Below are 18,445 nucleotides of genomic sequence, written 5' to 3' on the forward strand. Positions count from 1 at the left end.
GGAACATAGATTACGCTTTCCCTGTTACCTGTTAAACCTGTACCATCCACTCTCGAGTTCATTATCGCTCTTCACCTCATTGGAACATTGAGTACTATTGCAATCTATGCTCCTCCAAGCATCATTTAGTACTTTGTGATTTACACACGGGTCAGTCTCTGCTGTCGAGAGTTCTATATGATAGAAAGATGTTTTAACATGATTGTGCAAATTATCACCAATATCACAAAGCGAGCTGCAAATACATTCACACATCCATAACTGCAATCTTGAGTTACCATAGCGACCCGGAAAGAAGAAACATCACTGCATCCTCTGGAAAACCAGTTCCCGAGTAAAGGAACAAAATGAAGGTATAGAGATTTGATCATAGAAAGCGATATTCCAATGCATCTGGAAAGTATAGGACTGAATGAACTGTTCTCAGAGAAGGGAGAACAGAGAACGAGAGGTCAAGGTGGAAAGATGGATGGTGAAAGAAGAAATTAACAACCAAGAACAAATTTAGTTTGACACAACAGTTGTTTGAATTCAAAACAGCACTGCCAGAAAGTACCGAAACAGATTCATCCAAACTTAAAAGATCCAGCATCTCCTCTTCTGTAATATGGATATTTTTCAAAATATCACCATGTTTTCGACACATTCTGTAACTTACATGTCCTTCTCCACAGAAAACACGGATGCAAAATACTCGATTCTAATATCCCCATCTCATGTGGCTCCACACATAGTGTGCCTTGCTGATCTTTGAGGGGCCGTATTGTCTCCCTGGTTACTTTTTTGTCCTCAGAGTTGAAAAGTGTGGTGCTGGGAAAATACAGCAGGCTAGGCAGCATCCGAGGAGCAGGGGAATCGACGTTTGGGCATAAGACCTTCTTCAGGAAACAGGCTGTTGTGCCAAGCGGGCTGAGATAAAAGGTAGGGGGGAGGGAATTTGGGGGAGGGGCGCTGGGAGTACGATAGGTGGAAGGAAGTGAGGGTGAGGGTGTTAGGCCGGAGAGGGGTGGGGGTGGAGAGGTCAGGAAGAAGATTGAAGGTCAAGAGGGCGGTGGTGAATCCGAGGGTTGGGACTGAGATAAAGTGGGGGGAGGGGAAATGAGGAAGCAGGAGGAATCTACATTCATCCCGTGTGGTTGGAGGGTTCCTCGGCGGAAGATGAGGCTCTCTTCCTCCAGGCGCCGTGTGGCCAGGGTCTGGAGATGGAGGAGGCCAAGGACCTGCATGTCATTGGCGGAGTGAGAGGGGGAGTTAAAGTGATAAATTGAGGACCGCAGATGTTGGAGATTAGAGTCGAAAATGTGGCGCTGGAAAAGCACGGCCAGTCAGGCAGCAACTGAAGAGCAGGAGAATCGACGTTTCAGGCATAAGCCCTGATGAAGGACGGATGCCTGAAGCGTCGATTCTCCTGCTCCTCCAATGCTGCCTGACTGGCTGTGTTTTTCCAGCACCACATTCTTCGACTCCATCTAAAACCTGAACACTCTGGCATTCTCAGTCAAATTAAAGCCCTCTACCAATACCACCCTATTATTCTTGCAGATAACTGAGATCTCCTTACAAATTTGCATCACAATTTCACGTTGCCTGTAAGGCGGGATCTAGAATACAATCTCAGTAAGGTGTTCATCCTTGTTCTATTTCGCAGTACCAACAAAATAACTTCCCTGGATGCATACATAAGAATTCCCTTCTAAAGTTCAGCCATTATGCTATCCCTTATCAAAAACGCTGCTCCTTTTCGTTTCTTGCCCCCTTTTTATGCTTCCTATAGCATTTGAATCCTCGAAAATTAAAGTGCCAGTCCTATCCATCCCTCAGCCATGTCTCTGAAATTGCTATCATATCCCAGTCCCGTGTCCCAAACCATGTTCTCACTACATCTACCTTCAACATTGGGCCTCTTGCATTGAAATATATGCAGTTTAATTGATCAGTAGTAACAAACAACATTGATGAAGGCCCAGCAGTGGATATGCTTTACATGGACTGCAGTAAGGCATTTGAAATGTGTCCTCATGGTCGACTGGTTAGCAAGGATAAATCTCATGGAATGCAGGGAGAACTAGCCATTTGGATACCGAACTGGCTTGAAGATAGAAGACAGACGGTGTTAGTGGAAGGTTGCTTTTCAAACTGGAGGCCTGTGAACAGTGGTGTACCACAAGGAGGGGTGATCTTTCCACTGTTTTTGATCACTGATATAAATGATTTGGATGTGAGCATAGGAGGTATGCTGAATACATTTGTAGATGACACCAAAATTGGAGCTGTCGTGGTGCACAAAGGAGGTTACCTCAGAGCACAACTGGATCTTAGTCAGATGGGCCAATGGGCTGAGGAGTGTCAGATGGAGATTAATTTAGATAAATGCGAGGTGCTGCATTTCTGAAAGGCGAATCAGAGCAGGACTTATACACTTAATGGTCACGTTCTAGGGAGTGTAGCTGACCGAAGAGACCGTAGAATGCAGTTCATAGTTCCTTGAAAGTGGAGTCGCAGGTAGATAGGATGGTGAACTTGGGATTTGGTATGCTTTCCGTTATTGGACAGAGCATTGAGTACTGCAGTTGGGAGGTCATGACGTTAGTTAGGACACTTTTGGAATATTTTATGCAATTCTGGTCTGCATTCTAGCAGAAGGATATTTGGAAACTTTGAACGATTCAGAAAAGATTTGCAAGCATGTTGCCAGGGTTGGAGGATTTGAGCTAAAGGGAAAGGCTGAATAAGCTGATGCTGTTCTCCCTGATTCATCCGCAACTGAGGGGTGACTGTGTAGAGATTAAAAATTGATGTGATTCACGGTTAGGGTAAATAGACAAGATATTTTCCCTGGGATGGCGGAGTCTGGAGGCGAAAAATCTACAAGGGGTCTAAAGGGTAATATTTTCATGCAGAGAATGGTGGGTGCATGGATTCATTTGCCAGAGGAAATGGTGGAGGCTAATGCAATTGTAACTTTTATAAGGCATCTGGATGGGAATATTATTAGGAAACTTTAAGAGGGATATTGGACGAGTGATGGCAAATTAGACTCGATTAGGATATCTGGTCAGCATGTGGAATTGGATCAAAGAGTCTGTTTCTATGCTGTCCAACTCTATGATTAAGTTAGTTAGGATATGATGTGATCGACATTTCAAAAGGAAAAAAGCCCAATAATATATAACTGCCATGAACAGCCACACCATTCAGTTAATTTACCTGACCTCTGGTACTCACCTTCTCTCACTTTGATGTGTAATTGGAAGACACTGCCATCAGCCACACGTCACGCCCTCACACACCCCATCTCACTCCCCTCAGTCACTGTATCTCACTCCCCTCAGTCACTGCCTTCTATTCACCTCAGTCACTGCATTCGGGACCGCATCCTCATTCATTGCATCTCACACATCTCAATAACCACATCTCCTCCCCTCAGTTATGGAATCTCAGTCACCTCTGTCATTACACCCGAATGCCAAGCTGCATCATATTCCCCTCCGTCACTTTGAGGCACTTTCCTCAGTCAATGAATTCATTATCCACTCTGACACAGCACCCAGCCGGCTCAGTCACACCATCTCCCTCTCCTTATTCAGGGAAGACAGCATACCTCAGGCATATCATTCCACTCCCCTCAGTCACTGCACCCTCCATGCTCTAACTCAGTACACTCCAAACCCCTCAATTTCTGCACGTGGTCTTCTTGTGGTACGTGGTAGTCCCTCGGCCTGAAAAGATCTCAGCGTGGTTTCTTGGCCTCGAGGCAATTCCAAAGCGATCTCCCAGCCTCCTGGAACTCGAGATGAAGCCCAGTGTGGTCTGTAATCAGGGTCCAGTGCGTGCAGAAAGTGCAGTGTGTTGTATTCTGGGTTGGAATATTGTTGCTCAGAAACTTTAATTCTCCAAAACTGGCATTTTTATTTCTCCAGTTCTTCGATTAGATTAGATTCCTTACAGTACAGAACCAGGGCCTTCAGCCCGACAAGTCCACACCGACCCTCTGACCTAATACAATCCATTCCCATCGGACACTTCATTCCACACCTTTTGGTCACTGTGTGATATTATTCTGTGTTGCAACATGGAATTATCCTCAGTCATTGTATCGCATTTCTCCCAGTTGTTACCTTCAGTCAACACATCCCACTCCCCAAAGTCACTACATCTCAATTATTTCAGTACCTCAACATATTCCCCTCAGTCACTGTGTCACATTCTCACTCGCTGTGTCCTGTTTCCCCGTTCACGAAACTACACTCAGAAAAGTCACAACATCATGGTCCCATTTTTGACAGAACACAACTCATCACAATCTCTGCATTTCTCACGCCTCAATTACGATCTCCGAATTCAGTTATTGACTGCATTCCACTCCCCTCAGTGACAGCACGACACTATCCTCAGGAATTGCATTCCCCTCTTCAGAATTACTGCAACCCACTCCCCTCAGTGACTATATTCACTTCCCACCGTCACCACTTCTTACTTCCCTCTCTATCTGCATCTCACTCCAATGAATCACTCCATCGTGTTCCACTCAGACACTCGATCACTCCGCTCAACTCCCCTCAGTCACCATACCATGCTGACAGCAGTCTCTATATTCCACGTCTCTCAGTTTCTGTATCCCATTTCCCTCAGTCACTAAACCTCACCACCCTGAGTTACTGATACCCACAGTTCTCATTCATTGTTTCCCACTTACCTGAGTTACTGTATCCCAAACCGCACAATGGCTAAATCCCAGGCCATCTCACTCATTCAAACCGACTAACCTCAGTTAACACATCCCACTCACCTCAGGCTTCATATCATAATCCACTCAGTTATTACATTCCACTTTGGTCATTCACTTCAATGCATTCCACATAGTCGCTAAATCTGACACCCCTGCTATAATATTCTAATCAACTCAGTTACAATATCACACTCACCTCAGTGATTACTTCCCACAAGCCTCACTCCTACACACCCTGCCCAAGCCCTCCACCCCCTTGGCATGGTCTGTCCTCTTACCAGTCTCACTGTTGAGCTCTCCCACTCCTGCAATCTCTTTCACAGAACGTGTGAGTGAGAGGAAAAGCTGAAAGCGCCATTCACTTATTTCTCAGCTTGAACGGTTAATATTATGCATCTGCTTTAATCGCCTTCTTCACTTACAAATTTGAGGGTTAATTCTCACAATCGCAAATCTGTTCAGAATGCATGATGCAGAGAATCACACTGTATGTGATTAGTAAACAGCTCTGTGCCTGTATAATAAGCAATGCTGTGGGGATAGCCACCCTTGGCCTATGTAGAAATGAAACAAATAATTAAAAGGAAAGATAACTTGATTTCTATGATCACAGATCAGCCACAATCTCATTGAATGCTCAAACGGGCTTGAGGGCCTGAATGTTGCAATGAAAGACTGGAGAGGTCTGGTTCATTTCTTTCCCATGCTATTGGCAGGGTTAATAGCAGATTTCACAGACGAATTAAGAATCATATGAATGCTGCATCGTGTGTACACTGGAGCAACATGAATCCGACTCGGTACAGTATCAATTAAAATAGTGATGAAAAGATTCCAAACTGAATTTGGTGACTTGGTCCATTCAATAATCAGCAGATGGCTTTAGTGGCATTTCTAACTGTTGTTGCCACTGTAATTGGGTAAGAACTGTGGGTAGAAAATTAGTCACTTCAGCTTCTACTGATTCCAGATATTCCCCATTTGGAAAAAAAGGCTGGTTAATCCTTTATCAGTTCAATATGAATGAGCTCACCATTGGGAACGAGGAAGTCGATTTAACAAACTCCTACCATTCAACTTAGTTTTCAAATTTCCATTTATGTTCTGTGTACACTGCAAAAAAGGCATTGTTCTTTGCAACATGCAAATCGCAGGAATATTCATAAAGTCACGAATGTATGGTACCAGGTGAGCTGTTGTTCCCATTTAGTCTAAATTTAAATAAACCACAATGAAGTTTGACTATTATGCAAATGACTTACTCAGCAACCCGAGAATCAGCAGCAGTGTCCTCATCTCACTATGTGATATTCTAGAAAGTGAAACAGATAATTTATGTTAGAGAAGGGGAATTCAAGCGAGAATAGGAGAAAATGTGTCGTGTTTGGGGGCGGCGGGGGGCCGGGAATTAACTGCAGAGAATTTAATTTTACTGGTTTTGTGCTCTGTCAGTGTGACACAGAGACACAATCGTTAGCACTGCTGCCTCACAGTGCTCACGTCGATTCTACTGTTGGACAAATTCCTGTGTGGATTTCATACATTTTCCCCTTGCCTGCGTCGTTTATTCTGAGTGCTCTGGTTTTCTCCTACAGTTTAAAGATGTGCAAATTAGGTGAATTACTTATGCGAAATTGCACATACTATATATGGATTTGCACGGTAGGTGGGTTAGTCATGGGTAATGCGGGCTTAGAGGAATATGGTCGGGGGGAGGGTGTGGGTGAGATGCTCTTTGGACGGTCTCTATGGACTCAATGGGCCGAATAGACTTTTTTACATTGTTGGCTTTCTCTATTTCTATGATCTCGCCCCATCACTTGGACCCTTACACACAAATTTAACTTCGCCCCTTTCACTCAAGAATTCACCTATGGAGTGTAATCTACACAATTTCCTCACTGGGAACCGAGCGGATGGAACTTTATCTGTCCCCTGCGCTGCAATATTTGTAAATGTTGAGGCTGGAAACACTGAAAAGTGTTTGGATTGCGTTTCATAACATTGAAGGCTATGAGCATCAATTGGGTTGAGTGTAGCCATTAGCTTCGTTTTCTGTTCTGTATAATTGCTACTGTGCTGTAGTCAATGAAAACGATGTCAGACATTTGCTCATCTTTTTCATCACTCATGACCTCCACTGCTCTGGAGAGAACGACATTTTCCCTGGTGGGTCCATAAGGCAAAAAGGAAGTTGTACAATGGAGATTCATGTTTTCATGACAGGTTGGTCTAAGAAAATAAGGCAAGATTTTCCCATGAACTCTTCACACAGGCTATTAAAACCATTCTCTATTTTTGTTTTCAAAATCATGTATAGATTAAAGATCTCCATGACCACTTCTTTTGTATTATCCCAAGCATCCTCAAATTTGCTTCATATATCACCAGCCGCAATGAGCTTATTGCTCAAGAAGCTGCCAGCCGCAGCTAATACTCCATTACTTTGCCAACAATTTTACCTCTTCAGAGAGACAGATCAAATTCTCCCTTGCTCACTCACTCACCCAGACCCGAAGAAATCTCTCTCCATTATTGGAGCTGTGAAATATTGATTGCTGTATCCCACTATCTCTCGGTTGACTTGAAATTTCGTATCCACTTTCAAAAAGACATTGAAAGACAGAAGGAGCTACGTCTGCTTTTCTCACTGATAAACTAATGGATATTTAACGTTCATGTTCATCCCCCAATCTGGGGTCCAGACAGATTAACATCAACTCTGTGTTTCATTCTTCAAATGGGCCCAACAAACGAACTACAATTTAATTGTTTATACTTGTTTTAAACTTGAAATGTCTACAGTAACGTACGTAGGACTGCCTACGATATGACACATATAATGATTATGGTAAACTGTGTCATTTTAATTGAAAAATCCACAGAACCAAATTAAGAAATATTTACTTCTGCATTTTTTTCATGTTTTTGTTGCAAACTGCATTGTTTTGATGGCATTGTTTAACATATCCTAGAATGATTAGTCTGTCATGAAGAGTGCTGTGTAATTAACATTGGCCGACATACTGACCTTTTATCCATGCCTCTGTAAACAGCTGGGATGACATGAAGTTAGGCATAGATCTTGGCAGGTGTTATGTGAATTGAAAATGTGTTGCTGGAAAAGCGCAGCAGGTTAGGCAGCATCCAAGGAACTGGAAATTCGACGTTTCGGGCATAAGCCCTTCATCAGGAAAGTTTTATGTGAAGGCTATAAGGTTAAAGATGCGGTATAGTGAGGCAATATGCGACATTATCGACTTTTGGAGAGGAAGTGGAAGAAAATACTTTATGAAATGGACTGTGATGACAGTTTAAACCAAAATCAGAGATTGTTGTAGCTCTACAGGTGATGTAAGCATCTGTGGAGGAATAACCAGTTTATGTTTGAGTTCTCAAAACCCTTCATGTAAAACCAGAAATGTTAAATCTGTTTCTCTCTCCTCAGGTCACGCCAGACCTGCTGAGTTCGTCACAACGTTTTGTATAGTTTTCAGATTGCCAACATTTGCAGTTGGGCTGGTCTCACTTTCCAGAAAGGAAGTATCTGTTCGTTTTGCTCCATCAGGTGGAATATCAAGATGACAGGATTTTACGATGAGAGGCAGACATTTATGTGCATTTGGGAGGCGGGAGGGGGATGGCGAAGTTAAAAGAAAATCCGTGCAAGTTGTAGTGGTGGTCGGGATTGCACTGACAACAAGCAAGTGGAGGTGGCGAACGTCGAATCATTTACAGAATACTTGGATGAACACTTGTGCCTTACTATTCAAGGGTATGGGTTAAGGACGTGAATTTGACATGGCCAGTGTATTTTAATGGTTCAGAGTCAAGAGGGTGAACGTGGCTCTCATATATTAGAGGATTCTGTGAAGTAGACAATTGGTGGATTACCCTGAGAGTCAACAAACCACGGGTGGATTGAAGGATTGAAAAGAAGAGTCCTCCATGGCCAGGCCAGCCGTTGTGGGAAAGAAAGTTCCTCTGTTTGGATCATTCTGCGTCACAAATCAGCTGATCTACCAGTTGAGCTGCCAAAGTCCACTTGGTTTGAATATCACATGGAAGTCAAAGGTACACCACAGACATTGAGATGTAACTATCAACATCACAAAGCCCCCCGCCACACAGAATCCAACACTAACAATTCCAATACTTTCACAGAATGTGACACCTACACTGACATCACTTGACATCGCTGAGGTGCATCTAAATACTTCTTCGCAATATGTTTCCAACGTAATGAGAGTTTTGGCTTCCCAGTACAAGTTCTGCGGGAAGCAATAACCTCACACAACCTTGAGATCTCCTGCCCTGATTTTACATCTATGTTCTAGCCATTTCAACGACCCCTCCACATGATGCTGAAAAGTTCTTTGGCGAGTTTTGAGGAGATTTGTAGCTCAGGTTTAGGTTCTGGATATAGGTTTGCTCTTTGAGCTGGAACATTCATTTTCAGATGTTTCATCACTGTACGAGGTAACATCTTCAGTGAAGTCCAGAATGAAGCTTTGGTTGTGTAGCCTTCTATTTATATGTTTGAGTTTCCTCGGGTCGGTGATGTCATTTCCTGTGGTGACATCATTTCCTATGGTGATGGCATTTCCTGTTTTCTTTCTCAGGCGAATGTTAGATGGGGTCCAAGTCAATGTGTTTGTTGATAGAGTTCTGGTCAGAATGCCATGCTTCGAGGTATTCTCGTGCATTTCTCTGTTTGGCTTGTCCTTGGGGAAATTCATACTGGCATTGACAGGAAAACAACACAAATTTTGAACGACAGAAGAAATCATCCCAACGTCTACAAATGAAGCTGCATTAGAACACTATTTCAATGGTCCGTCACACACTGCAGCACAGAGGATATACGCAGAATGGAGGAAGATCACTGAAACAGTGTGTTTAAAAAGAACAGGTACCCAATGAACACTGTCCGCCGATTACTGAGCAACAAACCCAAACAAGCAGACAAAACATGTCCAGAAACCCTAGCCACTCCCTCCTGCATCAAAGACATCTCAGAAACGACTGACAGACGACTCAAAACTCTTGGCATCATGATAGCCAACAAACCCATGAACACACTAAAACAGTTTCTCGTCAACTTGAAAGACCCTTTCCGAACACTAAGCAAAACTAATGTTATTTACAATATACCTTGCAAGAACTGCAACAAACACTGCATTGGACAACAGGAAGAACACTAGTCACCTGGATACATGAACATCATCTCACCACAAAATTACGTTACCCTCTCACTAGTATCCTGACAGAGGCATGGAATTGAGGGTGATTTTGCAGTTTGGATTAGAAATTAGCTTTCTGCAAGAAGGGAGCGAGCGGTGGTTTTTGACAAATATTCAGCCTGGTGTCCAGTTACTAGTGGTGTGCCGCAAGGATCTGTTTTGGGACCACTGCTGTTTGTCATTTTTAGAAATGACTTAGACGCAGGCGTAGGTGGATGGATTAGTAAGTTTGCAGACGACACTAAAGTCGGTGGAGCAGTGGACAGTTTCGTAGAATGTTACAGGTTGCAGAGGGACTTTGGATAAGGTGCAGAATTGGGCTGAGAGGTGACAAATGGAGTTCAATGCAGTTAAATGTGAGGTGATGCACTTTGGGAAGAATAACAGGATGGCAGAGTACTGGGTCAATGGGGAAAGATTCTTGGTAGCGTGGATGTGCAGAGGGATCTTGGAGTCCATCTACATAGATCCCTGAAAGTTGCCACCGAGGTGGATAGTGCCGTTAAGAAGGCATACAGTGTGTTAGATTTCATTGGTAGAGGGATTGAGTTCTGGAGCTGCAATATCATGTTGCGACTGTACAAAACGCAGGTGTGGCCACACTTGGAATATTGTGTACAGCTCTGGTCCCCTGAAAATTTTGGGTGGGACGTGAAAACATTGAAATAGGTGCAGAGGAGACTTGCCAGGTTGTTGCCTGGTCTGGAGTGAAGGTCTTATGCGGAAAGGCTGAAAGACTTGACTCTCTTCTCATTGGAAAGAAGAAGGCTCAGAGGGGATTGGATAGAGACACACAGCATGATCAGAGGATCAGATAGGGCAGACCGTGAAAATCTTTCTCCTATGTTAATTATGTCAGCTTGTACGAGGGGACATAACTACAATATGAGGGGTGATAGATTTAAGACAGATGTCAGAGGCAGGTCCTTTACACAGAGAGTGGTAAGGGCGTGGAATGCCCTTCCTGCTCATGCAGTCAACTCAGCCACATCAGGGAGATTTAACCAATCCTTAGATAAGCATATGGATGATTTTGGGAGAGAGTAGGTGAAGGGCTGAGAATAGTTCACAGGTCGGTGCAACATCGAGGGCTGAAGGGCCTGTTCTGCGCTGTGTTGTTCTATGTTCTATGTTCTATATATGGATGAGGATGGACACCACTTCGACTGGGGCAACACATCCATCCTCGGACAAGCCATACAGAGACATGCACGAGCAATCCTACAAGCATGGCATTCTAACCGGAAATATACCAATAAAAACATTGACTTGGATCCATCTACCACTCCCTGAGGAAAAGAACATGAAACGACAGCACCACAGGAAGGCATGACACCACAGGAAATAACATTATCAGCTCTAGGAATCTCACACATATAAATGGAGAGCAGGCTACACCACCAGTGCTTCGTTCGGAGGCTCAATAGGCAATAGACAATAGGTGCAGGAGGAGGCCATTCTGCCCCTCGAGCCTGCACCAACATTCATTATGATCATGGCTGATCATCCTCAATCAGTATCCTGTTCCTGCCTTATCTCCATAACCCTTGATTCCACTGTCCTTGATAGCTCTATCCAACTCTTTCTTAAACGAATCCAGAGACTGGGCCTCCACTGCCTTCTGGGGTAGAGAATTCCACACAGCCATCACACTCTGGGTGCAGAAGTTTCTCCTCATCTCTGTCCTAAATGCCGACCCCTTATTTTTAAGCTGTGTCCTCTGGTTCGGGACTCACACATCAGCGGAAACATGTTTCCTGCCTCCAGACTATCCAATCCTTTAATAATCTTAAACGTCTCAATCAGATCCCCTTTCAGTACAAGCCCAGTCGCTCCAATCTTTCAACATCAGATAGTCCCGCCATTCCAGGAATTGACCTCATGAACCTGCACTGCACTCCCTCAATATCTAGAATGTCTTTCCTCAAATTTGGAGACCAGAAATGCACACAATATTCCAGGTGCGGTCTCACCAGGGCCCAGTACAACTGCAGAAGAACCTCTTTGCTTCTATACTCAATCCCTCTCGTTATGAAGGCCAGCATGTTATTAGGTTTATTCACTACCTGCTGTACCTGCATGCTTGCCTTCATTGACTGGTGTACAAGAACAGCCAGATCTCTTTGTATTGCCCCTTTACCTAATTTGGCTCCATTTAGTAGTAATTTGCCTTCCTGTTCTTGCCACCAAAGTGGATAACCACACATTTATGCACATTAAACTGCATCTGCCATGCATCCGTCCACTCACCTGGCCTGTCCAGGTCACCATGTAATCTCCTAACATCCTCCTCACATTTCACCCTGCCACCCAGCTTTGTATCATCAGCAAATTTGCGAATGTCACTATTAATACCATCTTCTATATCATTAATATATATTGTAAAAAGCTGTGGTCCCAGCACTGATCCTTGCGGTACCCCACTGGTCACTGTCTGCTATTTCAAAATGGAGCCGTTTATCACTACTCTTTGTTTCCTGTCAGCCAACCTACTTTCAATCCAAGTCAGTAGTTTGCCCCCAATGCCATGCGCCATAATTTTGCTCACTAACCTCCTATGTGGACTTTATCAAATGCTTTCTGAAAGTCCAGGTACACTGCATCCACTGGTTCTCCATCTTCAGAGTTACATCCTCAAAAAATTCCAGAACATTAGTCAAGCATGATTTTTCCTTCATAAATCCATGCTGACTCTGACCTATCAATTTACTGCTATCCAGATGTGTCGCTGACAATGTTACCTCGTATGGTGATGAAACATCTGAAAATGTACCTTCCACTTCTGTGAACAAACTTAAATCCAGAAACGTTCTTTGTTGTCTGCTTTGTCCATACCTTTCTTAGTTTTGTTACATCTGCATCGGGCCCACGCTTCGACATTCCCCAGCTTAACCCAATGCCCACAGCCACCCGTGTCACGTGCTATGCTCCTAGGATAAACATCACAGACTGTTCAAGCTTTCTTCATAGAACATAAAACATAGAAAAATACAGCGCAGTACAGGCCTCTGGTCCTCGATGTTGCGCCTACCCAAGCCCACCTAATCTACACTTGCCCACTTTCCTCCATATGCCTATCTAATGCCCGTTTAAATGCCCATAAAGAGGGAGAGTCCACCACTGCTACTGGCAGGGCATTCCATGAACTCACGACTCGCTGAGTAAAGAATCTACCCCTAACATCTGTCCTATACCTACCTCCCCTTAATTTAAAGCTATGCCCCCTCGTCATAGCAGACTCCATACGTGGAAAAAGGTTCTCATGGTCAACCTTATCTAAACCCCTAATCATCTTGTACACCTCTATCAAGTCACCACTAAACCTTCTTTTCTCCAATGAAAACAGCCCCAAGTGCCTTAGCCTTTCCTCATACGATCTTCCTACCATACCAGGCAACATCCTGGTAAACCTCCTCTGCACCCGTTCCAGTGCCTCCACATCCTTCCTATAGTATGGCGCCAAAACTGCACACAATACTCCAGATGCGGCCGCACCAGAGTCTTATACAACTGCAACATGACCTCAGGACTCCGGAACTCAATTCCTCTAGCAATAAAAGCCAGTACGCCATATGCCTTCTTCACAGCACTATTTACCTGGGTGGCAACTTTCAGAGATCTTTCAGACACCAAGATCCTTCTGCTCATCCACACTACCAAGTATCCGACCATTAGCCCAGTACTCCATCTTCTTGTTACTCTTACCAAAGTGAATCACTTCACACTTACCTACATTGAACTCCATTTGCCACCTTTCTGCCCAGCTCTGCAGCTTATCTATATCCCGCTGTAACCTGCCACATCCTTCCTCACTGTCAACAACTCCAACGACTTTCGTATTATTCGCAAACTTGCTCACCCAACCTTCTAGCCCCTCCTCCAGGTCATTTATAAAAATGACAAACAGCAATAGTCCCAAAACAGATCCTTGCGGAACACCGCTAGTAACTGCACTCCAAGATGAACCTTTACCATCAACTACTACCCTCTGTCTTCTTCCAGCCAGCCAATTCCTAATCCAAATCTCCAATTCACCCTCAATGCCATACCTACGTATTTTTTGCAGTAGCCTACCATGGGGTACCTTATCAAACGCCTTGCTAAAATCCATATACACCACACCTACCGCTTTACCCTCGTCTATCTCCTTAGTCACCTTCTCAAAGAATTCAATAAGGTTTGTGAGGCACGACCTGCCCTTCACAAAACCATTCTGACTACCCTTGATCACATTATTCCTATCCAGATGTTCATCAATCCTATCCCTTACAATTCTCTCTAAGACTTTGCCCACAACAGATTTGAGACTCACCAGCCTATAGTTACTAGAGTTATCCCTACTCCCCGTCTTGAACAAGGGAACCACATTTGCTATCCCCCAGTCTTCTGGCACTATTCCTGTAGACAAAGAGGACATAAAAATCAAGGCCAATGGCTCTACAATCTCCTCCCTTGTTTCCCAGAGAATCCCAGGGTAAATGCCATCAGGCCCAGGGGACATATCTATTTTCACCCTTTCCAGAATTTCCAATACCTCTTCCCTACATATCTCAAAGCCATCCATTCTACTTAATTGTGACTCAGTATTCACATCGGCAACAATGTCCTGTTCCTGAGTGAATACTGACGAAAAGTATTTATTCAGTGTCTCTCCAATCTCTTCAGCCTCCACGCACAACTTCCCACTACTATCCCTGACTGGACCTATTCCTACCCTAGTCATTCTTTTATTCCTGACATACCTATAGAAAGCCCTTGGGTTTTCCCTAATCCTACCAACCAAGGACTTTTCATGTCCCCTCCTTGTTGCTCTTAGCTCTCTCTTTAGATCCTTCCTGGCTACCTTATAACTGTCAATCGCCCCTACTGTACCTTCACCCCCTCAGTCCATCCCCTTAGTCAATGATTACCATTGTCCTCAGTGACTGCATCCCACTCAGTATGTTCCTTTCCCCTCACTCATAAATCCAACCTCACCTCAGTAATTCCCTCCCACTACTTTCAGTCACTATATCTTATTAGCCTCAGTCACCACATGCCATTCCATTCAGTCAGTGCATCCCACTATCCTCATTCAATTCAACCCGTTCACTTCAGTCACTGCATCCAATTCCCTTAAGTCAGACTATCCCATTCACCTCAGTCAATACTTCTCATTCCACTCAGTCAATACAGCCCCTTCCACTCAGTTATTGTATCAGACACAAGTCAGTGATTTCTTAATCCCACTTGTCCCGCCCATGTCCTTCTCCACCTTGTTGTGGTATTTACTCTTCCTCGGAACACATTTGGGCTGCCACACTACTGTAACCACTCTCGCAGACAGAGTGTGAATATCAGCGAAAACAGAACACAAGTTCATTGTAGTGAAAAGGTCACAATGTGTTTCTGACATTTACTACTTTCTTTATGGATAAGCATTAACGGTTTGTGAAACATTAAATTCTGTTGGTCCTGCAAAACCTGTTAATCAAATTATGGGTGATTTATGAATAATTCTCCCTTCAGTTTCATATTTTGTGCCACACCCAGACTGCCGTATGTTGTTCTGGAAACCGCATATTACAGGAGGGATATAATTGTCCTGCAGAGTGTGCAGAGGACATTGACCAGGATATTCACAGATATTGACAGAAGGGAGCCGGCTTCAGCATAAACATAAGTGAATGAGAGAAGCTTTCAATCTTGGTTCCTAATTTCATCTCACTGAACTTCTGATCAGGCATGATGGGCTGAGTGTCCTAACTCTTTTGATAGAACATTTAGATTAGATTAAATTACTTACAGTGTGGAAACAGACCCTTCGGCCCAAATAGTCCACACCGACCCGCCGAAGCAGAACCCACCCATACCCCTACATTTACATCTTACCTAAGACAACGGGCAATTTAGCATGGCCAATTCGCCCGACCCGCACATCTTTGGACTGTGGGAGGAAAGAGCTGAAAATGTGTTGCTGGAAACGCGCAGCAGGTCAGGCAGCATCCAAAGAGCAGCATTATGCCCGAAACGTCGATTCTCCTGCTCTGTGGAGGCTGCCTGACCTGCTGCGCTTTTCCAGCAACACATTTTCAGCACTGATCTCCAGCCCTCACTTTCTCTACTGTGGGAGGAAACCGGAGCACCCGGAGGAAACCCATGCAGACACGGGGAGTGCAGGCCCAGGGCAGGAAATTGGGACGAGTGTTGAGATTACTGTGTTTTTGGTTGTGTTATAACTGTGCAGGATTAAATCAGACATCGTTGTGAAACATTTACTATTCTATTTTCAACGTCCATCACCTTCTCTGTGTCTACATTTCAGTCAACTGCTCCAATGGAGAATAATGCATTACTCGGTAGCTCCAGAAAGCAAACAAAAATGAATAAAAAACAAACATGTCAGGTTTGCTGGACAAACAAGTCGGAGAAAATCTCAGCACTTTAAAAGATAGGTTTCTGAAAAGGATCTGATTTCTTTTCTCGAAATAATTTGTAGATTGGGGATATTCATGATCACTGCCTTTGTATTATCACAAACATCCAACATTTCCTTCGGTATTTAATGTAACACATGCTACTTATTGTTCTAGAGTTTGTGGAGCACAAATAATAGGCCATTCTTTCCCCATACAGACTTCCTCTCCACAGACACAGATTGAGATTTCCCTCACTCACTCATTCCAACCTAAAATGCCAGCGCGATCTTTACAATTCGTCATGACTGTGGCCACAAAATGCAGCGTGGGATCAACCAATTTCTCTCATTCCGTCCCCACAAGATTGACATCGACCTCCCAACTTCAAATGGTGCATTGAGAGGCAGAGGGCAATTCAACTCCTTCTGTCAATGACAACCCAATTGACGTTACGTCTATGTTTCTCATTCACTGTGAACCAGATAGAGTCATATCGGACACTTTCCTTGAAAGAGACCCAAACAAACAAAATACTATGCATTAATTACAAACGCCATTTTCGATGGGTAAACCTTTGAGCCCAACAATGATTTTTCCACATGAACAATCCCCAAACACCCAATCATTAAAACCTATGCATTCCTGGTACAGGCATTATCTTCTTTAGCTCCATTTCCAATCCTGATGTTTTGAAACGCTGTCAACATTCGAAACAAAATGTCCATGAAAGGAGCATTGCATCGGTAGAATAATCACCAAGTCAATCATTGATGGGCTTACTTCAATCATTAGTTCACACTGGGCTGCTTACCAGAATCTCCAAAGGTGATGCTGGTTTGAGATACAGCAGGTTATATGTTCATGTCATTCCTCTTCAGTCAGGCAGAATGTCTTGATATTACGAATGGCACATTCAGCGCTACCCACTATGTTACACATGCAATGACAATGGTTATTATGCTATCTATGGTACGCCAAAGATTTACATTAATGTACGTTCAATGCAAACTCAGGATTTTGCATTGGAAGAATTTAAATACCCGAAACAAAGAAGCATCTCATTAGTTTGTTTTTTAGTCTCGTAACAGACTTCCGTGATGAAGGATGTATGGTAACTGAGATTAGCTTCAGAATAAGCAACAGAAATAATCTGAGAAGAGATATGGGCAGGTTTTATCTGCAGAATACAAATTTGAAACATAGAATATAATGAGACAAAATGTGACATTATCTCAATTTAAATGCAAATTGGACAGAATGGCAATATGGAAATGAAAACCATGCTGTTATAAAGCAAAATGAACATTCAGCAGTTCTTGCATCCTCTGTGGAAAGAGAAACAAAGCTAGTATTTCTGGTCCAGAGAATCTTCTTCACAATTTAAAACCTGAAACGTTAAATCTCCATGGATGCTGTCAGTCCTATTGCAATTTATCCAGACATTTCAGTTTTTGTTTCAGATTCCGAGCGTCCACAATCCTTTGTTTCCTTCGCTTCTTTTTCTTTTGTATGACAGTCCCAAGATTGTGATACAATGGAAATGCCTAGCTTTGTTGTCTGAAGACACGCAAAGTCGCCAAAGTCATGCAGGACCACAGGCATGTTCTTCCACTAAAGGCAGAAGGCTGTTAGTCAACAAGGGTCAAAAATAGTGCAGCATCGTTTTAAAGTGAGAGACAGGACGTTTGGAGAAGATTTGAGAGAAATGAATAGTAACAGTCTGGATTGCACAGTCTTGGAGGGATGTTGACATGGGAAATGTCACAATCTTTAAACAAGACTTGGAAAAACAGTTGAAGTAACGTAGTATCCAATGTTATGCGTCTCCTCCGGGAGAGTAGGTGTTTTGCACATCGTGTATTGTTTACAGGAGGTTCACTTCCAACTGCAGGAGGCGATGAAAGAGACAATTAGTGGCAGTTTCACTGGAGGGACAACACACCTCAGCTGGAGGAAAGGGTTGAGAAGGAAGGGCCATCATGGCATTCTATGCTGTTGTGGGAAGTGAAGCCACTCGGTTGGGACCCCACTGCAAATCGACAATCATACCAAGTGAACGACCAACCACAATGTTT

General features: G+C 43.6%; 1 protein-coding gene across 3 annotated transcripts in view; it reads right to left on the minus strand.

Annotated features, from left to right (window-relative positions):
- The window catches only part of LOC132809107 (uncharacterized), a 59,122-nt gene extending 41,835 nt beyond the window's left edge, over nucleotides 1-17,287 (minus strand). For all 3 annotated transcript variants that reach the window (XM_060822516.1, XM_060822514.1, XM_060822513.1), the window contains exons 1-3: nucleotides 17,182-17,287; nucleotides 5,992-6,041; nucleotides 29-173 (exon numbers count right to left, since the gene is read on the minus strand). In XM_060822516.1, the coding sequence (XP_060678499.1) occupies nucleotides 29-173; nucleotides 5,992-6,025 (179 nt within the window). In that variant the 5' untranslated portion in view covers nucleotides 6,026-6,041; nucleotides 17,182-17,287. The remainder of the gene's footprint in view (nucleotides 1-28; nucleotides 174-5,991; nucleotides 6,042-17,181) is intronic.
- Between the last annotated feature and the right edge of the window lie 1,158 nt (nucleotides 17,288-18,445).

This window comes from Hemiscyllium ocellatum, unplaced genomic scaffold (genome assembly GCF_020745735.1).
Source record: "Hemiscyllium ocellatum isolate sHemOce1 unplaced genomic scaffold, sHemOce1.pat.X.cur. R10, whole genome shotgun sequence".
NCBI classification, from domain to species: Eukaryota; Metazoa; Chordata; class Chondrichthyes; order Orectolobiformes; family Hemiscylliidae; genus Hemiscyllium; species Hemiscyllium ocellatum.